The sequence below is a fragment of the Haliotis asinina genome, chromosome 5, assembly GCF_037392515.1.
Source record: "Haliotis asinina isolate JCU_RB_2024 chromosome 5, JCU_Hal_asi_v2, whole genome shotgun sequence".
Classification (NCBI taxonomy): domain Eukaryota; kingdom Metazoa; phylum Mollusca; class Gastropoda; order Lepetellida; family Haliotidae; genus Haliotis; species Haliotis asinina.
In genome coordinates, this window is record NC_090284.1 from 14913640 (window position 1) to 14940355 (window position 26716).

Sequence of the window (26716 nt, forward strand, 5' to 3'; positions counted from 1 at the left end):
TGTTGTTTAACGCAGCATTCTGCAATATTCCAGCTATATGGCAGTGATCTGGACCCGATAATCCAGTGATCAACATCCCGAGCATCAATCTACGAAACTGGGATATGATGACATGTCAACAAAGTCAGCAAAGCTGACCACCCGATCCTGTTAGTCGTCTCTTATGACCTGCATGGGCTACTGAAGACCAGATCTAACTCGGATCTTCTCTTGTTCCTTATAGTGATGGATGAATGTTTAAATATGTAATGAATCAGAGAGATTGGCTTTGTTATTCACATCTAGCAATACTTTCTGATGTTACTTCCAGCAGTATTGCAAGCTGCATGACCAAATAGATCTATTTGGGTTAGACAAACCAGATATGACGAGGAGCTCATGACAAAAGCAATATCACAGCAGCAGGTACCAGAAATGCTAGAAACATTAATGTGTCATATTTGGGATCACACGTTCTTAGTAAAGAACAAATTCTAGTACTTCCACAAAAATGTACTAGAATTTGTACTTTACTGAGAAAGTGTAATCCCAAATATGACATATGTTACATTTGACCAATTTCTACATGGCATTGTATAATGATATGGAAGTGCATCAAATAAAAGTACCATTTTTGTTATGTATTGTATCACTTGATACATGTATCTTGGGATACAATCATGTATCATCACATTTTACAACACCACTCTGAAGCAGATGATGCTGACAAACCAGGAAGCATTACACGGCTGGAGTCAACGATCAGCAAATCCTGACACAACCTGATAACAACAACCTGGTGAATTTAGCAGTGCCTTAAATAGCAAGATGCTGTGCACCAAGAACACTGATAAGCAACATTTGATGACTAAACATATTAAAAAGAAAATAAACTTACATTAATTTAAAGTTTATTTACAAAGTGAAGTTTGTACATCTTACACACTTCACCAAATATATCTCTCAAACAATCCAGTGTATACCAATAGTTTTTGTGCTGGAGAAGCCTCCAGATAATTACACGTAGAAGGAAATGAAACCAAAAGGTGCTAATCTGAATTAGAAAGAATTAGAAAGAGAGGATATATATTGTTGTGGCAGAGAAACAAATGCAATGGGGTACACAATGTCAGAGTAGGGATCACTGTAGGACAGGATTCAAATCTTTTGTTTTTGTCCCCATTGCAGGGGTAATTCCCCCTGATGGGGAAGGGATAACATTTTTGAGTTAACAATGTAGAAGTTTACAAAAATCTGGAGCTTTGGTGGCACGATGTAGGGTGTAAAGAAATTTGGAGCCTTGGCCTATTTGGGCCAAACATTACTTTGTTGGTTCATATTCAGATACACATTACTTCATTCACACAACACAGGACAAAATAAAATCATCAAGTTTAGCTCGGCGCCCTCTTATCTGTCGATCACAGGAAACAAATTAACGACTCACACTCCAACAGTTACTATCAATAATACAGCCATATATTATGATTTATATATCACAATCTACAGTTCACAATGACACTGGTTGCAAATGTGTAAGTCTCCAGTTGCTGTGTTCCAGCCGTCACTTTCATCCAGGGATGCTGTGACTGGTATAAATAACAAAATAAACACTGCACGCTAAGTCTATAACACTACACGAGAAGTCAGCTCATTTAATTGGTGTCTATGACTCTGTTATCACAAACACTCTACAGGTTTGTACAGTCCATAAAGTACCTGTGAATTGACATGAAGCCTTTGCAGGTATTAAAACTGCTAACAAAGAGATACCCTGAATGGGTACCCGGTAGGATGAGAATTTTAACTTTCAGCATCTCACAGGCAGCATGGGTTGCATAGTCCCCAGAGAGCTGGGACATAAATGTCATTATTGTTATTCATAGATGAACTTGGTGATGCACAAACCAGAAAAACATTGATGATGTAAAATCACACACCACCACTAATCTCTGTCGCTTACCTTGTCATAATAGGGCTGAAATATTGCCGAAGTGACATTAATGTTTAAGTATTAACTCACTTTGTCTCTCCAAATTACCCTGCTGTCCTGCAGCACTTGGAAAAATATGAAAACAATAGACTTACAGATATAAAAACTAGTTTCGAACTCTGTCCTCTTGGCATCAGACTAATGAAATATGGCTTTTGAACAAACTATCATTTGGTTTGGACAAACTGGATGTCTAATTCACACTGTACATGTAATCCATTTGTGAATATCACGCAATCACAGACTGAGAAACAGATGGTATTCATGTCATTAAAGTCAGATCGATTGCTTCACTTTGATACCCAACTGCATGGATATCAGATTACCTCCCCACTAAAGGTTGCATCAAAACTAATTCCTAAGCCATGAGATCTTGAGCTGATTCCACTTCAACCTGAAAATACCAATCTAAACATAATGTAAACTGCAATTAAAACAAATATTCTGTCAATGGTACGTCCATTCCGATGTAAACGTCATGGTGCACAGAAATGATTTGCTGAGAGTTTACAAAATATCCAATCAGAATGGCAATTTCCTTGTGAGTTTAATTAAGAACTGATTAAGTTCATTTTTGTTTAGATAGAGGTTGTATGTGTTAATGCTAGTGGGAATGCTGACACAAGAGGCCTAAAAGTTGATTAGCTCTTAAAAAGTTTCACCTCCCAAAACTAGGGACAGGCTGTCCAGTCTTCATGCAGAGTATCACAGTGAAAGATCTAACTGTAATGAAACATGGGATCATCACTGTTCATTAACACCAGAATGATTAACACAACTTGGACCTGAACACAAATCAGGTTAACTCACATTAATTCTTGTTTCATAGTTCCATTCAATGAACATTCCATAATATGTTTGGACAACAAAATTCACAATTTGATTTTTTTGGTCATTTTTGTTCAACATTCATCAAGATCTAAGATCAACCTTAAGATCTAGGAAGTAAGAAAAGATATCTGGTTACTGATGAAAAATACATGGTATGCTTGAATAAATAAACAAGAATTCAAAAAGCATCTTCTGGTCTTCATATACATATATTATTGCCTGACTCCCATCCAGGAAAACACAATCACACTAACATTCAATGCACAGTGTTCATCCTCAGTTATCTCCAGTTTATATGTTCTGAGAAATCCCCATTCGTACCCTGAATGTATCTATGGCAACCTCCCTTTGCTGGTTCCATCTCTTCACCATGGATAATGAGATACGCCCCTACAACCAAGCTTGCCACTGTCAACAAAGATGTCAGCCACAGCTGCTGAGGTTGCTTGCTATGTGACTCAATTTAGAAAAAAACAAACTCATATTAACAAACTGACAGGTCTGAAACCTTAAAAAAATTACATGCAAGAACTCCTTCTACCTATTTCATGGTATCTCAGGTAGAATTGTGTTTCCAAGTTTAATTGGTTAGACAAGGAGAAGATCACGATAGAAGTCTTGTGATTGGTCAACTTCCCAGCATTGACACATGCCTGGGTAAAAGTCAACAAAGGGAGGTAATACAATCATCGGGCCAAACTGTTGATGTATCCTGGGTACTAGTGGAATACTGTTGGAACGTATACCCTGGAGATTATTGAGGATGCCCAGAGTAATGATCCTCGTGATCCACCATGTGATCATGTAAGTTTTCATCACTCTAAATAACATGAGTCTATTTACAGATGACTAAACCACATAGCCAATACACATACAAGCTTGAATATAAGTCAATTCTTTTTCATCCTCAAGGTAGACAAATAAGTGACACGTATTGTGCTGTTGATAGAAAATTGAATGAAATGAACTGATGCCGTAAAATTGTGTCATATCACACAACATTTACATATATAATCTAACCTGTACAATCTTGATAGTATTTACATATTAAACATGTATTGTATATACATCAAGATAAATAAAAACACCAGGCCAAAGCAAGCTACAAAATATTTGCTATGATTTTGTGTCAAGCTTACAACTCATGAAAGTAATGGTGTTCCTTTCTGTGGTTGAGATGTCAGAGGAAATACCTGTCTTTGTTAATTTCATGTGGAAATGGGTAATAAAGTCATGCTCCGTTCAACCGAACCTCAGATAACTGAAAAACTCGCTTTCTGCATGAAATTCCTTAAAACAAATTCACAGCATAGTAAAATTACTTATTGAAGAAATCTGGTTTCTGTAACCAGACGGTCATTTTCATATACAAAACACATGCATTTTTGTCTCTCTATATCAGGATGGCTGAGCACCTGTCAGTATGGTTACACCATATATCTATTCTCCTTGTGTGCCATAACATGAAAGGAGACAACAGTCTTTGAAGCGTGAGAAGATTAACTACCTGTAAATAGCAAGGTGACACTGAGTTAAATTTGAGGCGTGTCAATTTACCCGTCAATGACAAAATGCTAATTGAAAAATCACATACTTTGATGACAGCATGGGCAACACAGAATTTGCTTATTCTCGTGGCTGGTAAACATGCTTTAAGTCTAGACATAGTGTATCAAGCAGGAAATATGAGGGTGAAAAAGCAAGTGTTTGTTGATGTGTTATAAATCAATAAAGATTATGTCCGAGGCCTATTATGTTTGTTTCTTAGTACATTTCTTTGTTCATGTACATATGGTCCTTGGTTCAGATATCTGGAAATCCATTTATCTGGGCAATTTCAAGAAAAACACATGTGTTCTAATAAACGGGGCACAACTCTACTGCTACTATCCCAAGACCACCTCTCCTAATATTACCACAAATGGCACTTCTTTTACGAAGTTGGATGTAAATGAAAACATTTTTTTGTCTTATAACGCCTAGATCAAAACCTCTGACATACGTCAGCTGAAACTGCAATCCTTACTGTGATGTCCCATGTTTCAGGAACTACTAGTTTCATTCAGCAGATTTAACATTTTCAAAACCAAAGATAAAAACACCAAACAAATCTTCTTATCTTCCCCCTCTAGACAATTTTCAACAGATGGCTGCCTAGAATATGAATGGCGTAACAATGACCTTGTATGAACATCTCACTTTGGAAGTGCAAGTGTTATTTAACTGTTAACTTGGTTTGGCCTGTTCAGGGCACTTAAACCTGGCAGGAACAGCATAGAGAGCGAGGAAAATAGTGACAACAGCCATTACCCCAAGAGGTCTCACAAGAATGAGGAAACAATGAAAAATATGTCAAAAGTGTCGCTCTAATTGTGCAACCAACATCTTAATAGAAGTACCACTGAATACTGAAACATAAACAATAACAAAGAAAGAAACTCCCGATGTAGCGACAAGTTGACAGCCTCAAACATGACAAGTTGAGAGGGAGATATTTTTTTAAGCTGGAACCTTGTTCTAGGAGCGTTTCCTCACCAGGATAAAAAACAAAGATTAAATGCATAGTGTGTTAAAAGATGAGTTTAAAAACATGAAGCAATGACTCTTCCACTGTTCAGTTGTAATGGAGGAAGTGATGAAAAGACACTGATTTATTGAAAAGAGCTAGGTGGAAATGGGAAACACATTATTGTCTTATGCAGGCCTCCTTGCCTTGAAGCATCATTGTTCTGTTTCCACAGTATCTCACAACAGAAAATAATGAAATACCATTCAGCAACATCAGGATTAAACATGGCCACTAGTCTCAAGAATCAAGCACATCTACAAGACCTAACTGTTTTTCCTTTGTATCTTGTACACTAATATATAAAACTTGCTGTGTCCAAGATGGATGTAAGCCATGGATTGAGTTCAGAATTAGTGCTCTTGGTGATGAATCTTTCCAATTCATACCATATATTCTTGTGTGCGCACTCAAGCATGCTAGTTACTGCTTCCAACACTAATGTATTTTTTTGGTTTTTGCCAGTATAGACAAAGCCTTACATTGGTGATATTGCACAATCTCTCGTAATGGCAAGATCAATGGTAGCAGCTGGGATTTTACTAGGGTTCCAAACAAAGCACTTTGGGGGGGCAATTTGAGGAAAAAATGCTGTTAGTGAAACTAATGAACTCTAAATTTAACTTTCTAAACTTAGACTTTATTTTTGTAACTTTGTTTACTAGGACATAATGATAAATTAATATTAAATCCTGTTTTTATTTTTGGATGTGTTATTAGTGACATAGTAGTGGCTTCCATCAAGCCATCACCCTGAAAGTTCTCCTATCTGAATAAAAACAAGAGGAAACACATTCACAGTGAGACAACCTTAAACTTCATAACATTGAATGGGCGGTGAGGTAGCTTAGTGCTTAAAACATTTGTTTATCACACCAAAGACTCAGGTTTGATGTCCCACATATGAAGCCCATATCTGGTGTTTCCCATTGTGATGTTGCTGTAATATACCGATAGCTGAAAGCAGCGTAAAGATCACACTCGTAATACAGGAGGTCTTTCTAACTAGGACATTTATAACTCCCATTTTACTGACATATAGCTGTAGCCATGGGATCAAAAGGAAGTATCAGTCACTGAGTTAAAATTCAAAGTCACTTAGGCAATATTTCAGCCATATCGTGACTAAAACAATAAACAAAGAAAGTTTCAGTTTAAGTGTAGATAATCTCAATTCCATCACACATGCTGACCTTTGTTTTCATCCCTGTAGTTCCACAACATCCACTGACATATAATGGAGCCTCCGGGGGAAGGCACTAAACATGTCACCAGATAAGGCCACACTGTTCATTTCATTTACTTATGGATTGATCCACTGATGGCAAAGTTTCGGGAGATGGAAAAACAATATGGTTATTTTTCATACCAGCTAACCTCTACTGAATGTGACATGAAGAAAAAAGGGGAAAAAAAAAAAGAATTACTTTTACCTGAATTTTCCCACTGACCTCCTTTAAATAATCCATATGACAGTGTACAATGGTGTGGCATAACTTTCACAATTGGAGCGACACAACCAAATCAACTCTGGATGTTTACAATCTGACAGTCCATATATATCTATTTACATTGTAAATATAGAAATTTGAATGGACATTAGACCAATTTCCTCAAATTCATTATGACACGAAATACAGAACTATGCTGCATCTGCAAAGTTCAGGCATCACACTGTCAACAATCAGAATGTTTCCAGCTGAACTTCAGAGCAACATAACATACATGTGTGTGTCAGTGCGAGGGCAACGCGTGTCCCTTGTAGAATGCTGTTTCTGCCAGGTTGACATGCCGGAGGTTCCTAGCCTGTCTAATGATCAAGAGTACAGTTTCTGAAGCTGATCACATGACGGGGTTTGGTAGTCCTGGGCACGCTGATATAACTTGGCATCTCCGTAATTACGTGCTTTCCATAAGAGATTTTCCTCTGAAATTAAGAACAAACAAAATTAAGTCCTGTACATGGGTGAAATATGTTGGTTGGTTTGTTGATTACCTCTCCCTCAGCAATATTCCAGCTACATGAAAATAAAATAAAGAAAGACATAAGTAATGAAGTAAGACAATCCGGCATGGGTTGCTGACGACCAATTCTAATCCGGATCTTCACAGGTCAAAATGTCTACAATTTGACTCTTACAACATTACGACTAACTCATGTTATTCCGAGACAAGCTGAAAAGTGACTTGTGCCTCTCTCAAAGGATTTCATATTGGCATAATAACTTCAAAACTACTTTGAAGAGGAATCTCTATGTCTGTTTGATTATGATGGTTCTTAATATCACCAAGGTACTCGTACATAGTATTGCTGGTTTTGTTTCTCCTAATTTATTTTATAGAATAGACCTCCATGATACAACTAAAAAAGGAGAGAAAGATATTTGTTAAAGTCATATTCTAATGTAACTATTACTAGATGTTCAGCTCATAATTCCAATTATATTTCTAAACAGGGTTAATAATCACAAATGGGATTAGTTTTTTTAAATATGGGAATAAAATATATTTAAAAAAACCCCCAAACAACTAGCTACATTATGTCCCAAAGCAGAAACTCCAAAATGACTTTAAAATCTTTCTCAAACATTGGTTTGACCTTGCTATCATACCCCGAGTGGAATTTTATCTGAATTCACTGAAAAATGTATGAGCGACCAAGAAAGTCAGATTAAAATATTCCCAGTGATGTGAAATGTATGCCCAGTGTAAAATATTACAGCTGATTAGTTATACAGATATATAAGAGCATTCTTTGGTAAGTTCTAGCAATTTATAATTACAGTTCTTGAGACTGTTAGAAGCGCAGGTAGAGTCCCCACATCAAGCCAGCGAGATCGTCAGTACACAGACTGACGATCCAGTGAGATAAACAAACACATGTGCATGTATTTGAATGGCTCACGTCAATCACATGATTTTTATCAAAAATTTCACAAGACAGAGCTACGTTCTTAGTACTTTCAATATAACAATAGATATTTTTCATGATTTTTAAACAATCACATTATGCCATCAACGATCTATGTAGTCAGGATTATTTTTATGAAAGCACCGCATCCACTACGAGTGTTCTGATTGGTTTGTTGTATTTTAGCACACAACAAGAATCGAGTGGGGCACAAGTCTTCTTGGATGTTACGGAAAGGGGCAAGGGGTGACGAATGTCCTTACATGTACAATGCTATGAGAAAGAAAACTATATGATAAAAAAACCAAAACTCTCTCAGTGTAATGCTACAGCTTGCTTACCCTGAAGAAAGATGCATATTTGTTAACATCATCAAAATTATTCATACCTGATTTCTTATACACATATAGAGATCTTTACTCTTTGGTAAGCTTTCAGAGTATAAGAACACGACTGTAATGCTGTCGAAATTCGCTTTTCAGGGTGAGGCTGGAGAAACTCACACAAACTATGGATCATCGGATGGCCTCAAAAGATAAATAAAACTTGAGTGTGAACTTACTATAACTCCGCTCTCTCCAACAGTTCCCTCTTAGTTGCCCTATGTATTCTTCTTCCACATTTCTCTCTATCCGACGCATCTCACCTTTATATTCGGGTCGGAAATCCTCTTTTACGTAATAAGGGATTTTTAGATTGTATGTCTTCCGTTCTACAGAATATTTACTGAAACAAACAAGAGAACCGCAAGAATAATCAAGCACTGACACTTTTGACTTATATGTCTAGTAAAAAAAATCATAGTTTAACATAAGGCATGCTTTGGTTGTACTGACATATCAAACCAGCTTATATGTAACAGGGTGGATGATGATAGACTTTTCTTAACTTTGGTTCATAAAACTGTTAACTCCAAACACTTGAAATATGACTCCTGCTACACATAAAAAATTCTCACTGGGCTAGATAAGTGTCAACAAGGTTTCAGTACTGTTCACAATGTAAATCAACTGTGACAATGCTCGCTGTTGTTACTCACTCTGTGCGGTGCATGCTGAATACGGGGTCACTGACGAAGAAGCTGCTGAGGATAGAGAGGAAGATGAGCAACAAGATGGGCGTCAGTTGCAGGAACAGGGTGTAGCCACTCTGAAACACACATTACCATGGCTACAGCTTCCTTAAGTGACATATGTTGTGTCATATGATTCTAGGATCTAACTCACTGGACTTGAGCAATTGACACCCGTGAAGATCCGGGTTAGAATTGATGTTCAATGACCAATGCTTGTTGCAAGAGGCGTCAAAGGTCACTGGCCAGGGTCACTGACTTGGTTGATACATGCCATGTGTAGATGGATGCTCATGCTGTTGATCACTGGACTGTCTTCACTTACCTCTGACTGTGTGTCTCTTGTGTAGAAGTTGTGCGTGTGGTGTGCATGTCGACTCCGCCGGTAGTGCGTGGTGCCTAGGAACAGAATGTATAATTCGAGAAACTTACAATAAATCCTATTTTTAGGAATATTTACATGATCTCATGCCGTATTTCTCCTTTTGATCTCAGAATGGAAACTCATTTTAAGCTGTCTCCCACTTAGAAAAACAAGAGTCATCAGAAGATGACATATCCTCCCTCGGTGTCCCCATATTTGAAAGAACTAATCATCTGACAGTTACTTGATGTTTTTTCAGACTAAGTTTGAATTGTTTCCATGGAAATCATGAAAAACATAAATGCCAAATATCTATAAAACAGCAAAAGGCATCACTTCAAGATCTGTGGAAAGATATTGAACGGTTTTCGTGTTGTGCTCAGGAAATAAAGCCCATCCCTCCCTTTTGAGACCAAATTCAAATCATTTCCACTGAAACCCAGAAACATAAAAATGCCAAAAATCTGCAAATAGCAAAAAGCTCCACTATGAGATCTGCCAAATTACGCTAAAAGATATTAAGAAGTTTCGATTTGTGATCCTGAATCCAACCCCATCCCTCCCTTTTTTGACTAAAATCAAATCATTTCCATGAAAATGAAAACTATTGAGTCTTCCTTACATATCTGCCAAGTTTGGCTGAAAGATACAAAGAAGTTTTCGAGTTGTGCTCCAGAAACGAAGCCCATCTCTCCTCCTTGAGACTGAACCTGACTCATTTCCATGGAAACTAGGAAAAATAATAATGCCAAATATCTGTAAATAGCAAAAGGCACATCCTTAGGTTCACTTTGATATATTTACCACTTTTGGTCTGAAAACATTGAAGCAGTTTTAGTTATGCTCTAGAAACAAAATGAGAACGGACGGACGGATGGACGAATGAGGCAATGATCATATCCCCTATGTTCGTAAAAAAACCCCACTCACACTTGTCCACACAAAACTCAGCCTGCCATGGTGGCCAGTGTCATTCTGCGTTCTGGTGACACAGTAAGTATTTAAGCCACAGTGTGTGTGGCTGCTTGTTCAAGACCTGCTTGTCACTTTTACATTGTGTGAACATACAAAATTAAAATGCAATGCTAATATAATTTTTATGGCAAAATTGATATTTGATACTTATGCTGACTCATGCTTATTGCTTATCTCCATGTTCCTTCGACGGTTAAGTGGAAACTTGAATCCCTAGTACCCTGAAGCGGTCGTAATATTGATCACATACAAGTAGCCTCCCCTTTCCCACCAAAACGGTCCCAGATATAACTTGATTGTTTTAACATAAAAAGTTAAACAGACTTCTTTAATACAGACAACTCCAGACTGTAAATATGACAGAACCACCAAACCATAATATAACATACCTGATGAAGGAAATCCTCCACCAAAGAACATGTTGAACAGCTCCTCCGGCGATATGTCCCCTGCAAAAGTTAAGGTTTCTATGAACTAACATTCTGTCATTTGGATGTGTGTAGGATTTGCACACATGGTGTCACCCATGATACAAGGGTAAAACCTGGATGGTGTTGCACTTTTGTTACGGAACCTACACAAGACAATGAAATGATACATTATTTGGTAAACAACAGGAAAGTGACTGTCAACTGAATCAGATGACAAATGCTGAATGTTAACCAGCAAACCTGTCATTTTGTGTGCATTGTAACCATGTAATTTGATAAGATTTTCTAATTCTAAGGCACAACACCATTTTCTTACACCAAACCATCCATTACATTTGATTGCATACCAACATATAACATCTATTCCACCATAACATTTAATAAGAATAAAACAGATCAATAATGTCTGCATTACAACAATTATTAAACGTCACACTAAAGGAGATGTAGGTTTACCTTCGTAGCCACCATGTGTATAGTCAGAATGTGCATGGCTGTGAGAGGTGTCTGTCTCTGGACCATACACATCATATTTCTTCCTCTTGGAGGGGTCACTCAGTACACTAAACGCATTACCAATAGCTGGAACAAAAAGAAGCCACTGAAATAATTAGAGTTATCTTTTCCTCACGGCATGATCAGTACTCAGTACTTGTGATGCATGATGTGACCTGAGCTCTTCACAGTGATCTTTTGATAGTGGAGTTCACTATACTACCACTGCCAGTAGTCACTGTTACTGTGTGCTTTGAGACCTCCATCCTAGCACTGGGTATCAGTGAAAACAAGCATATAAAATAGTCACCAAATTCTGCAAGCCAGTTGGGCTAGCTATGCCTGTCCACAAAATAATTCAACACTACTAAATTTTAGTGTAAAAACTAAACAAAAGATTGCAAAGCAAATGAGAATAATATAACACGTCACAATTTAATTCTGGACTCACAAAAGTCCAGAAACTCTCAGCACTGTGGCCACTCTCGCACAAGCGATTTCGCAAAATTAAACAGGCAGCTGTTATGTATGTGTGCTAAGGATGAAAAAATGAAAAACATTTTTGTCGAAAACTCAAAATTTAAACTCGCTTGCCCATGGGCACGCCCATGGGCGAACAGTGGCCAATGGGTAGGCCCATGGGCTGGCCCATGGGCGAAAGTGTTTCATTTCATCCAGAATAAATGTTTTGGAGGTTGTAAATGAATGAAAAAATGTTAATAAGTATCATGACACAAATTTCAGCTTGTTGTGACTTGACTCTGCTAACTGACAGCGATTTTAAAAAATCTCGCCCATGGGTGAAAAACATATTGGCCCATGGACGAGAATAATTAATTTCATTGAAACTACATGTTTTTGCCCCAGGCTTTGCAGCTTTTCAATAAATGAACGTGTATTTATTATTGTCTTGACACGAAATTAAGCTTATTTTGACTTTATTCGACTAATTTAAAGTGATTTTTCAAAACGCCTCGCCCATGGGTGAAAACCATTTGGCCCATGGGTGAGAATATTTACTTTTACTCAAAATACACCTTTTCCCATGTTTTGGAGGTTGTGAATGGATGAAAGTATGTTCATAAGTATCATGTCATAAAATTCAACCCATTTTAAATTAATTCCGTTAATTTAGAGTTATTTAACAAAATCTCACCCCTGGGCGAAAAACATTTTGGCCCATGGGCGAGAATATTACCTTTTACCCCAAACACATCTTTTCCAATATTTGGAGGAACTAAATGAATGAAAGTACATTTATGAGTATCATGACAGAAATTTCAACTCATTTTGACTTAATTCCTCTAAATGAGAGCAATTTTGAAAACTCTCGCCCATGGGAGAAAGACATATTGGCCCATGGGCGAGAATATTTGCCTTCACTCAAAATACATCTTTTCCTGTGGTTTGGAGGTTGTAAATAAATGAGGATATATTTATGAGTATCATGGCACAAAATCCAACACATTATGACTTAATTCTGCTAATTGAGACCGATTTTCAAAAACATCTCGCCCATGGACGAAAAACATTGGGCACATGAACGAGAATATTTCCTTTTCACTCCAAATACATCTTTTCTAATGTTTTGGAGGATGTAAATGAATGAAAGTGCCATTATGAGTATCATGACACAAAATTCAACTGATTTTGACTTACTTTTGCGAGTTCAGGAAGATTTTTAAAAATATGCCAGAATAATCACTTTTACTCAAAATACATCTTTTCCTGTGTTTTGGAGGTTGTAAATGAATGAGGATATATTCATATGTATCATGGCACAAAATCCAACTCATTTTGACTTAATTCTGCTAATTTGTAACAAGTACAAGAGTCTGGACTTCTTAACACTTAAATTTTCATAGTTTTTTTTATTGTCTTGGAGGTTGTAAATAGATGAATGAAAGTGTGTTTATAAGTATCACGACAAAAAAAAATAAAATCATTCCGGTCTTAATTCGACTAATCTCGCTCGTGGACGAAAATATTTTCGTTTGCTTGTTTCCTTTATTTTGCAAACATATGTCTTAAAAATAGATGAAATTCTAATGACAATTCAGTTTAATTTCGTGAGTTTAGTTTTATGTCGCACTCAGTAATATCCCAGCAATATGGCGGTGGTTTGTAGATAATCGAGTTTAGATCAAACAATCCAGTGATCAACAGCATGAACATCGACCTGCACAATTGGGAACTGATGACATGTGTCAACCAAGTCAGCGAGCCTGACCACCCGATCCCGTTAGTCGCCTCTTACGACACGCACAGTCGCCTTTTATGGCAAGCATGGGTTGTTGAAGCCCTTTACTTCCAGCAACATATACAGTACACTTAGAATACTAAGCCTTGAGATTCTTTTGAATTTAGGTATTCTATAAATATACCAAAATTCAACCTATTTCTATGAAGTTGAAGTTATTTGTGAAAGCCCTAATCAAGAGTGACCAAACTCCAGTGACTATGCTGGGACACATTAATAAACGGTGTTGTGAGATCTTTAAAATGTATTGAAATATGTCTTGCCAATTCCACTGACATTCACCAAATGTACCTACCTAGTAGTTTTAAGTGTACCTACCCAGTTTAGCATGTTTCGTTTTAATAGTGTGGTCTCCATTTTTAGTAATTCCCGTTTGCCCGTCCCGGCTTTTCTTCGTCCGAGGTTTTATGGGGTATTCTCCTATTTGTTAGACCAGAAATTATCTACAACAGGGGTAGGTCACTCGCTTGTTTTCTTTACCATTTGTACTAATTAGTATGCGCCTCCTCATGCTCCAATGCACACAGTGACCTGATTCGTCTCCATCGCAACTTAGGCTGCGTTTAACAGTACTTCAGCCAGTTTACTGTATCAGTCGAAATCTTACAATGAATGAATGAATGAATGAAGAGCAAGAAGTAGATGTGAAAGAATGAATGAAATTATAAAAGATGTGAATGAATGAGAAAGATATAATAAAAGATAGAAGTACATATGTGAATGAATGAAAGAATAAATGATACACCTCGGCCATCCCTTCCAAAAATGCTAAAGAACGCAAAACTATCGTGAGATCACACGTGTTAACATCAGCTTGTTATTGTCTCCCTGGTCAGACGTAACAATTGTCAGACAGGTTAAAACAACAAACTATCTGGTTGACTACACAGCTGCCTGTTGACGTAATATACCTACATCACCTACTTTTCCTGCGTAACCTTCATCTACATCACCACCCTTAATATACTGAGCAGAGAGCACAGAAGGCCCTATAGCTGTAACCACTGAACCGTGGCGTCTCTCTGCTCCCAAGTTCCCAAGTGGGGGTGTCCTTTTCTACCTATTCCATTAATCTTTAAAACATCTAACAAGCTCAACGCATGCATCTTTTTATTAAAATGTGATGTTATGCATAATCATAAGAGTATTTTTATGTATTATTCAGTTGATAAATTATTATTTTATGATATATATGTGTATGACACGCTGGACAGGTCACAGAGTTTTGTCATTCCTTCACTCCAACATGGTTGCTAAATCCCCTATGATCATAGTATATCGACTCTGCCATACCCAATTCACCTAATCCTGAGAAATCAACCAGTCATGACATACCCACATCGCCTAATTTCCGTACCTATCGAGTAAAAAATACATAAAATGGGAGGACACCTTGTTAACTAATGGGAGTGAGCCCTGTAGGGAGTACCCTCACTCTCACAAACCCACGTATTGAGGAGAAGCGGCCGTGTTTGTCGGGGATTTTTCTGCCTTTGCTAACTAAATCGTACATAAACATGTAAAATATTTTGCTTTGATTCTGTAACTACCCACATTATGACATTGAGACCATTTTGATTTATCGAGTAAAATACGATTGAATAGTTTTGAGTTTGAATCTTGCCACTTTAGCGCTCTATCTTTTTAAATGGGGCGTGCATACTAATATTTAGGTGGTTTTTAGTATTCCATCTATTTGTTTAAATTAACTGTTTAAATTAATTTCTGATTGGTTCACTTTTCCTTGCGAGGGAGAATAGATCATTAAGTTTTACCCCGCCACGTGGGAAAAGCCTGCATCCAGTCAGTGAACTGTAAAGCAGTGGTTCGAATCGACTATAGTTAGTACCATGTTAATATAATACATGGTTTCAGCTTGTTTTGATGCTCTATTTACATAAAGTGATATTTAAACATTCGTTAAGGTAAATACGGTGTAGCAATGTGATGAAGAGTATGCGGGTTTTCTTCATCCCATTTCATCCACCGAATGAGAATGGTGGTATCCTCTTTTGGTTCACACCCGGATGGTCGATTGTTTTATCAAATACACAACAGGACTGGAGTGGGCACTGCGAAAAGCAGTGGAGTGTGACAGTGCTCAACACTGTTCTAATGACACCCGGAGCGTCGACTACCTTGGAGAACTGTGCCCGAGAATGCACACAATAACTAAATGGGAAGGAATATCGTGCCGGACAAGGTTTTCCAGAGCACCTGCACATAAATGTCAATGTCTTTCAAAGACTAATATGTGCAGGTCTTGCAAAAGGACAAAGCAGGTATGCTTGACAAAGTTCTTGCAAAGGAGGTTTATACACAACACCAAAACCAACTGGTCAGCTCGACGCCTTATAAAACAATCAATTCGAGATTTCCTTTGAATGTGAGATATTTGGCTGCGCGTCTTGCGCAATCAGTCTTTTTCGTCCATATACACTCACGAACACCTGTTCATTTCAAAGCTGGTGTCCCCTAATGACCTAATGTGATCCATGGATGAATTTTGTATATGACAAGTAAAATGCACTTGAAAGCGGCAGCTGTTATACTCCAATAAACAAGACCAGCGGACGAGACATGACTTTTTCGGCGCAAATTGTCGTAGGCGCTTTGCGGAAATTACGTAAGTGAACGTGGAAGAAACAGAAAGCGTCATCGTTCCGCTCAGTTTCTTTGAGAGTTGTGCAGAGATACTCAACAAACTGAGATACAAGTCAAAATGATGAAAAAGTGGAAATCAGTGTGTGGATTAGAACTTGAAAATAGGCTCATGAGGTCTCTGACAAAGTAATATCTGTTACGGTAATGATCATTTGGACAAAAATACGAAAGTTCTATGGATATACAACTTCTTATAAGGTAAGCAGCATTTCGGCGTAGCTGTTAAATTCGTTATCAAGAAAGGGATATCTTACAGGTAGTCCTGTAAGTTAAACCTTTGTTTTGGTTCGTGGTCAAAATCGTTTGGTGTAGTGACAACGGTGTTGTTTTATGGGATTAGTCATGGAAACGAAATAAGACACGTGTACCAGAATGTAAGTGAATCGATGTTAGCGAGTTCAATCAGTGACTTCAGTTAATAAAATGGGCTTTCAGTTCACTCCTTCCATTAGTAATGAGTTATTTAGTTTCTTGGTAAAATTGCTTGCAAGGTGAATGTTGAAAATGACAGTTTTCAGGATCATTTTAACAACTTCAGTTATGGCAATCAGTTATGGCTTCAGTAAAGCTGCTATGCTTCACGTTTCGTCCTACTTATTTTACGGGAAGATACCTTTGTGTAAACAGCTATATGTTCATTTTGAGAACTGGTAAAAAGGGAGAATGTATCTCGTGAAAATGAATTTTGAAAGACTGCAGATCAACAGTTCCAGTTGTCTCAACAACAATTTCTAAAATACTTAGAGACCACAATCACGAAAGCCAAAGTAATTCCGTTTGAGTGTAGCAAAAATAGTGAAAATGTATTTAAAAAATAGAAAAGTAAACGCAGAGTCAATCTTGATTACATTACGTATTCCTCATAGCCCGATATAATGATTACACATTAATAGTATGGATACGTTAATCTATAGTTTAAACTAATCTCCTCAAGTAATCGGGACTGGATTGGCAAGCACAAACATACATATCAATGCCGCTCCATACCAATAATATAATTACATAACATACATGATAACAACACTTCATGTTCCGCTCGTCAAACGTCAGAATAAATGTACAGTTATCAAAGCAGACTAACAGGCTCACTAGCAGTAAAAAACAAAACAAAACAAAAACAGATAAATTAATAAATCCAAATGAATAGATGGTATACTAAAAACCACCAAAATATGCACGCCCCCTTTAAAAAGGTAGAGTGCAAAAGTGGCAAACCGGAAAAATATGCCAAGATTCAAACTCAAAACTATACAATCGTATTTTACTCGATAAATCAGAATGGTCATAATGTGGGTAGTTACAGAATCGAAGCAACATATTGTACATATATGTATCATGAAATAATAATTTATCAACTGAATAACACATAAAAAATACTCTTATGATATGTATAGCATCACATTTGAGTAAACAAATGCATGCGTTGAGCTTGTTAGATGTTTTAAAGATTAATGGAATAGGTAGACAAGGACACCCCCACTTGGGAACTTGGGAGCAGAGAGACGCCACGGTTCAGTGGTTACAGCTATAGGGCCTTCTGTGCTCTCTGCTCAGTATATTAAGGGTGGTGATGTAGATGAAGGTTACGCAGGAAAAGTAGGTGATGTGGGTATATTACGTCAACAGGCAGCTGTGCAGTCAACCAGATAGTTTGTTGTTTTAACCTGTCTGACAATTGTTACGCCTGACCAAGGAGACAATAACAAGCTGATGTTAACACATGTGATCTAACGATAGTTTTGCGTTCCTTAGCATGTTTTGGAAAGGATGGCCGTGGTGTATCATTTATTCTTTCATTCATTCACATATGTACTTCTTTCTTTTATTATTTCTTTCATTCATTCACATATACTTCTTGCTCTTCATTCATTCATTCATTCATTCATTCATTCATTGTAAGATTTCGACTGATACAGTAAACTGGCTGAAGTACTGTTAAACGCAGCCTAAGTTACGATGGAGACGAATCAGGTCACTGTGTGCATTGGAACATGAGGAGGCGCATACTAATAGTACAAATGGTAAAGAAAACAAGCGAGTGACCTACCCCTGTTGTAGATTATTTCTGGTCTAACAAATAGGAGAATACCCCATAAGACCTCGGACGAAGAAAAGCCGGGACGGGCAAACGGGAATCACTAAAAATGGAGACCACACTATTAAAACGAAACATGCTAAACTGGGTCGGTACACTTAAAACTACTAGGTAGGTACATTTGGCGAATGTCAGTGGAATTGGCAAGACATATTTCAATACATTTTAAAGATCTCACAACACCGTTTATTAATGTGTCCCAGCATAGTCACTGGAGTTTGGTCACTCTTGATTAGGGCTTTCACAAATAACTTCAACTTCATAGATATAGGTTGAATTTTGGTATATTTATAGAATACCTAAATTCAAAAGAATCTCAAGGCTTAGTATTCTAAGTGCATTGTATATGTTGCTGGAAGTAAAGCTCTGTGTTCGGGACCCGTGAAGATCTGGAGTAGAAGAGGGCTTCAACAACCCATGCTTGCCATAAAAGGCGACTATGCTTGTCGTAAGAGGTGACTAACGGGATCGGGTGGTCAGGCTCGCTGACTTTTGCTGACACATGTCATCAGTTCCCAATTGTGCAGGTAGATGCTCATGCTGTTAATCACTGGATTGTCTGATCTAAACTCGATTATCTACAAGCCGCCGCCATATTGCTGGGATATTCTTGAATGCGGCATAAAACTAAACTCACGAAATTTAACTGAATTTTCATTAGAATTTCATCTATTTTTAAACCATATGTTTGCAAAATAAAGAAAACGAGCAAACGAAAATATTTTCGTCCACAAGCGAGATTAGTCGAATTAAGACCGGAATGATTTCATTTTTTTGTCGTGATACTTATAAACACACTTTCAATCATAAAATTACAACCTCCAAGACAATAAAAAAAACTATGAAAATTTAAGTGGAAATCCAGATTCTTGTACTTGTCACAAATTAGCAGAATTAAGTCAAAATGAGTTGGATTTTGTGCCATGATACTTACAAATATATCCTCATTCATTTACAACCTCCAAAACACAGGAAAAGAATCTTGAGTATTTTGAGTAAAAGTGATTATTTTGGCATATTTTTTAAAAATCTTCCTGAACTCGCAAAAGTAAGTCAAAATCAGTTGAATTTTGTGTCATGATACTCACAATGGCACTTTCATACATTTACATCCTCCAAAACATTAGAAAAGATGTATTTGGAGTGAAAAGGAAATATTCTCGTTCATGTGCCCAATGTTTTTCGCCCATGGGCGAGATGTTTTTGAAAATCGGTCTCAATTAGCAGAATTAAGTCATAATGAGTTGGATTTTGTGCCATGATACTCATAAATATATCCTCATTTATTTACAACCTCCAAACCACAGGAAAAGATGTATTTTGAGTGAAGGCAAATATTCTCGCCCATGGGCCAATATGTCTTTCTCCCATGGGCGAGAGTTTTCAAAATTGCTCTCATTTAGAGGAATTAAGTCAAAATGAGTTGAAATTTCTGTCATGATACTCATAAATGTACTTTCATTCATTTAGTTCCTCCAAATATTGGAAAAGATGTGTTTGGGGTAAAAGTAAATATTCTCGCCCATGGGTCAAAATGTTTTTCGCCCATGGGTGAGATTTGTTAAATAGCTCTAAATTAACGGAATTAATTCAAAATGGGTTGAATTTTGTGACATGATACTTATGAACATACTTTCATCCATTCACAACCTCCAAAACATGGGGAAAGGTGTATTTTGAGTAAAAGTAAATATTCTCACCCATGGGCCAAATGGTTTTCGCCCATGGGCGAGGCGTTTTGAAAAATCACTTTAAATTAGTCGAATTAAGTCAAAATAAGCTTAATTTCATGTCAAGACAATAATAAATACACGTTCATTCATTGAAAAGCTGTAAAGCCTGGAAAAAAACATGTAGTTTCAATGAAATTAATTATTCTCGTCCATGGGCCAAGATGTTTTTCACCCATGGGCGAGATTTTTAAAATTGCTGTCAATTAGCAGAGTCAAGTTACAACAAGCTGAAATTTGTGTCATGATACTTATTAACATTTTTTCACTCATTTACAACCTCCAAAACATTTATTCTGGATGAAATGAAACACTTTCGCCCATGGGCCAGCCCATGGGCGAGCGAGTTTAAATTTTGAGTTTTCGAAAAAAATGTTTTTCATTTTTTCATCCTTAGCACATATACATAACAGCTGCCTGTTTAATTTTGCGAAATCCCTTGTGAGAGAGTGGCCACAGTGCTGAGAGTTTCTGGACTTTTGTGAGTCCAGAATTAAATTGTGACGTGTTATATGATGATATGTTTCATCATTAAGCTGCAAATATGATGAACATTTTACCAGGTCATAATCTTGCATGACCGAAAACTGTATAACATCTTAACAAGCCGGAAAGACAGACATATTTACAAGTTGAACCCATGAAATTTCACTATCCAGTCTGGCCAGTGACTGTCTGGATTTTCACTAGCCACAGGCTAGATGGGCCTGTGACTATTTTGCACACTGCTCACAACCACAAGATCAATATGTTTAAAAACCAGTATAGGAGTTCAAATTTTTTATAAAAGCCACTTGCCACAGGGCAAGTGACTTTAAGAAAGTAACTTGTCCTGACCAGTTTTCCACTTGCCCCGATTTTATGACACAATGTTTGATGGTAAAGTTTACTGGACTATTTATCGAAGAGTGATAAATTTCCAAGAATGATAGCTCTACTTCATTATTATTGTGAAATTTATTTTTTATTATAACTACATTATGAGCAGATATGAAATAAAATCCAACTGTATTTGTAGTTTGAAATCATTAGGGGAAATTATCTAGTAGCCCAAGGACAAGCATGATACCATTATTTGATTGTCCATAATGAAAACTGACTTGTCCTGGGCATCGGGTGATCGGATATTTGAACCTCTGATTGCCATGCAGCAAGAATAATCCCGTATCCATGTGATTGTTTGAAAACTTGAAATTCTATTTCAACTATCAAGTAATCTCTTCAGTAAATTCATCGAATAAACAGTTCAGTCAGTTGTAAACCTTCACTCAATTCACTAGAATGGCATTTTCAAAGACATGTACACATGCATTTTCTAACATAAGACAGAATCAGGAAAGTTAAGATTTTTGTAACAGACACTTGCTCACTGATGACAATGATAAAGCTGTAGAGGTAACCAAAACATCTTGCCTTGGGAGGGAGCTTAGATCTGCCCTTTCTCTACAATATTAGCAAGGCCAGAATCAGTGAGTCAGATATTAGGCTACTCTTACAAAAATTCCAATTTTACCATGAAAGTTTTGAAAGGGAATCTGACAAAATGAGATATGAGAATATTTCTGTAAATTCCATTATTCCTGGCCTGTAAATAAGCAAGTCAGAGGAAGACTAATTACACTGATTTGGGACCCATGCTGGCCCCACCCTCAAAGAGAACCTTCTGTGTACATACCCTTGAAAGCTTCCGTGGCTCCAGGAGCCTTGTTCTTGTCTGGGTGCATCTGCAAGGCCAGCTTTCTGTAGGCTTTCTTCAGATCTGTCTCTGTGGCCTCCTTACTTACCCCTAGGATCTCGTAGTAGTCCTTGCATTTCTTTATCCTGCAGGAGATGATTCTTATGATTCTATAAATCTGATGTGGTCTGAGTGCCCTTAGATAACTTTTGTTATAATTTGGAACTGAACCCTTCAGAATGAGATGTGTACAGTATGTATAAGACTATTAAGTGGTATCAAATTTCCTAACACTTAAACATGTTAAAGAATGCTCATGTTTGACCAATGATTATCTGGCTTTGACCGAGTGTTTAGTATATGTCTTACTTAACTGTAGGTATTCTGAAACGGTTACAGCTGAAAAAATGTTTGATAAATTGTTGTTCTCATATCGAAAGTAGACACCTTGGGCTAATGGCAGGCATTGTCATATGCGTGAGTTTTGTTTTACGTCACACTCAGCAATTTTCCACCCATATGGCGGCGGTCTGTAAATAATTGGGTCTGGACCAGACAATCCAGTGATCACCAACATGGACATTGACCTGCACAACTGGGAACCGATGACGTGTCAACCAAGTCAGCTGGTCTGACCATCCGATCCCAATAGTCGCCTTTTTACGACAAGCATGGTAACCATTTATGGCAAGCATCGATGTGTCGGCAGTCAACTTGCTTTCCCATTCTCATTTGTAGCTTATCTTATCATATCACTATGTTCATGGGAATTAAGGATACTTGAAATTTAAGCCTACCGATCAGAATCATGTGTGCCATGATAGAAATGCATACAATCTGTCCAAAAGTATGTATACTGATACCATGCTGATGCAATATATGTTTTGAATGCATGTGTCTACAACACTACAGGGCATACAAAATATAAATAACAAGGTTCAAAATGTGAAGGCAATATTACACACAGTAATATCATTTACATCCCAATAGTATTCCAGCAATATCAGGTGTGGTCTTGTGTAGCAGTTTTTGCCAGCAAGAGCAAAGAATCTACATTGTCTGTAATCAGAGACCACACAATTCACACATGTAGCCACAAGATCCCTCATTTAAGTATGAAGACCAGTTTAAAACAAGACTCTTGTTTGAGTGTCACTTTAGAAGCTGGGATGTACAATACTGAACAAACTTTATCGATAACAACTTTTTTCACTTTGTGAGTTTGAGGTTTTGACATACATTCTGTATTGAAACCTCGCTGGACAATAGTACAAGAGTCTGTATCGAAACATCACACTCATGAAATAAAAGAAGTTTATTGTTATCCACAAAGTTTGTTCAACACTTAAATATGCTTTCTACAAGTATTGGGTACATGTAGTCACCTATCTGTCAACAGATAAAAGTCAACTTAAAATAACCAATATAAAATGAAGCCAATACTCAAAATTTATAGTAAGCATGATAAAGTTTTTCATTGCAGTTCACTTACCGTTTGACCAGCTGCAGCTGTTCTTGTGTGTAGTCAGCCGGCTCATTTTCTTGGTTTTCGGCCTTCTCTTTCTGATCGGTGCCTCCTCTTGTTCTCTGTCGTATGCCCTCTGCATTTTTGGGCGGGGGTTCTCCTCCCCCTCTACCCCCTTCATTGTTTTGTAAATCATTCAGCAAGACTGAAGTATAATTAAATGAACAAATAAGAAACAGATAATGTCGGTTTTCAACAGGGTGTGCTATCAATATAGATTGATAATTGTTAACTTAATATCAATCCATTATTCATACATGTTGGAGAAGTAGATTACAGCAAACCAGAGACATTATTATCATTCATGTCATTGGAGACATAATGATACATTATGCATGCATTACAAAGAAAAATAACCTTGTGGATGACATAATTTAGAAGCAGCCAATAATTACTTTGTGCATACATTTAACCATATTTCATCACATTAATTTGTCTAAAATGCATTTGGTGATGCACTCTGCATTTCAATAATAGTTAATAACTGTATGGTACCCTTCATAATCCTTAACAACTGCTCCCCTGAACAAAATTCTGATTATCCATTTTTTTAGACTGCTCTTGTTTTCAGTCATACCATTAGACGTAATATTCTGAACTGACAATGTAATACTTGAACCAAGGGTTTCTTCTGATGCATGTGCACAAGGAGCACCCATGTTCACAAAATGTAACTGCCACTGTCAAAGTCTCCCTTCAACATGTTCAAATACAAAGTTAAGAGTGCATCAGTTTTTGGTAATGACAGCATTGTGTTTTCAAAACATTTAATCACTGATCAAGACTTCTATTATTGTCAAGTGAAACTGATCTCATTTTCTGACTCATTAACGCTGTTTGTCATTGTCTGTTCACTGTGTGTGGTAACCTCAAAAGTCAAATATGATAAACAGTTCAATATATATTTCTCAGAATCAAAATTGCTTGCTCGAGTAGGCATCAGGAGGTTGATGTGAACAATGACGCAATTTTCCAAAAGCTGGCTAAAGTTACACACTTCACAAAGTAAGTTGTATTTGTCGTTGTTGTACATAACTACATTGGAAGCCATTAGTAGCATAACTTGTACTGAATAGTGGCCAATGTAATCACGTTCATACTGAATATCTGGTTGAACCATGATCATGATGATGTTTACTATACTCCAGTTGCAATTGAGGTTTAACTACTGGTAAACACATAACGGAAACCTGAATGTCTGACACCATTTCATCTCTCACCAGAGACTAGACAAATTAATCCAGTGTTAGTAACAGCTTTATTCTCATGACACTAACAAAGTGTTTATCCAAACTATGAAATAGACAGGCAGTGAAATAAACATAGAATGGAACAATCATGTTAGTGTAACATTCCAGATCTGTCATTTTAATCATTTTACCTTATTTAATGAATTTGAAATTACCAAAACTACTGATCAACAGAATGTTTACTTTAATTCAAAGATGAACACGAAAGAAAAGTTCTCATACTAATTTTTATTGAAAGAATAATACAATGAATCTAGCGGTAAAATAGTGTCAGGGATATCCAATACTGATGTTTTAACTTGTCAGTGCTCAGTGTCTTACTGTCTGTAGTGCTGAGGAAATCCGCAATATGCTATAGCTTGGAAGTAATGTACAATATTTCAGCTCTCTATTGTCTTAAGTTATAAAGTGTAGGAATGTATACTCTTGTATAACTGATAGATAGTTTTACGAGACAATAGCAAAATAAAGCAACAGGAATCTTACCATCCTTGACATAACAACTGTGATTGAGGATAAGACCTAAAGTAAATGCCAAACGAGAAAGCAAAATACTAAACTATATAGGTTATGGGATGTAGGGGTTTGGGGAGGTCACCATGGCATGAGATGCTTACGGTCAAGACTGAAAATTACGGAAAGCCATGACCATGTGATCAGATGTAAATATCACCTAAGCTATTCGGTTCCAGTTCACCAGATCCCGCAGGTTAACATTGAAAATGAAACAAAACAAGTTGAAACGTAGATACATTGGTTTGATTAATATGAAAATCACGACAATATAATTTTTAGCAAGGATTACCTGGGCGTGGTCGTCAACAAGTTTCCATTACACTGACGATCTGGCTAAACCGGACTCTTGGAAAATTAGGTTGGTCTGCGAAAATTGGGAAAACCGACAGCACCATATCACCTAAAATCGCAACATCAGTGGTGATTGTTATCTTACCTTTAGCTTTTTCAAGTGGGTAGAGTCGTAAGGCTTTGTTCAGAAATTTAATAGCTTTCTCATTTTCACCCGCAGCGATGAATTTTTGAGCGATGTTGACACACCGTATACTTTCATCCTTATTCCCGTCCATCTTGGATCTTGGATCACGAATCGTCTATATACACGACGTCGTGTATATTGTGGTACAATATACACGACTGGATAATTTCCTTCCCCGCTTTGCAAGACGCGCTGTGATTGGTAGATCGCTTGTACACCGGTTACAAGCCCTTGTGCCGTCGGAGGACAAGCGCTACATTGAACTGGGCCCTGTCTCGTATTCTATTATTGCAATATTATATTTTTGGTTCTCGAATGTCTTTTAAAATAAATTATCAGTTATATATTATTCCCAGTCAAGATATTCCGTCATATTGTCCAATAGTAGGGGCTACGGAACTGATCTCCACAATGTAATCAGGCAGAGAGAGAGAGAGAGAGAGAGGGAGAGAGAGAGAGAGAGAGACGCATATTACACGAATACATTTCTCAGTTGGTAAGTAGTACATGCCTCCACCTTAACAGCACTCACTATTAAATTTTGAAAGTGCTACTGTTTATACTTGTACTTTAATGCACTTTCACCAAACCGTAAGCAGACATTACCGCCAATATTCATTCAAATCCATGATATGTTTACCTTTGAAAATCTCCTCACAAGATGAAGGGGTCTTGTATCAGACTTACATATAAATCCAGTGCTGAAAGTGTCAAGAATGTACACGATCAGTTATAATGATAATGGCCATAAGTAGTACATGCTAGAGATACAAATATTTTGTTGTGTAAATTCTGTGGAAACGCTGTGCTTAATATGTCACGAATGGTCATGATGAACATAGTACCATATTTATTATTTACTATTTATTACTTACTTTCTTCTTATATCTCTGCTGAACTTGTAAT

General features: G+C 37.1%; 1 protein-coding gene across 1 annotated transcript; it reads right to left on the minus strand.

Annotated features, from left to right (window-relative positions):
- Positions 1-1619: 1619 nt before the first annotated feature.
- On the minus strand, positions 1620-25917 carry LOC137283731 (dnaJ homolog subfamily B member 12-like). Its single transcript, XM_067815396.1, has 9 exons — positions 25769-25917; positions 23534-23711; positions 22042-22187; positions 11579-11704; positions 11081-11140; positions 9678-9751; positions 9320-9429; positions 8843-9006; positions 1620-7296 (listed from the first exon to the last, which is right to left on the minus strand). Exons 1-9 carry the CDS (start codon positions 25899-25901, stop codon positions 7187-7189), a joined length of 1101 nt encoding a protein of 366 aa, XP_067671497.1. The 5' UTR covers positions 25902-25917; the 3' UTR covers positions 1620-7186.
- Positions 25918-26716: the final 799 nt, after the last annotated feature.

Coding starts and splice junctions, on each gene's coding strand:
- LOC137283731 (XM_067815396.1), bottom strand. CDS start 25,901: ATGGACGGGAATAAGGATGAAAGTATACGGTGTGTCAACATCGCTCAA. Junction 23,712..25,768: donor CCCACTTGAAAAAGCTAAAG/GTAAGATAACAA, acceptor ATTATACTTCAG/TCTTGCTGAATGATTTACAA. Junction 9,007..9,319: donor TTCAGCATGCACCGCACAGA/GTGAGTAACAAC, acceptor TGTTTGTTTCAG/TAAATATTCTGTAGAACGGA.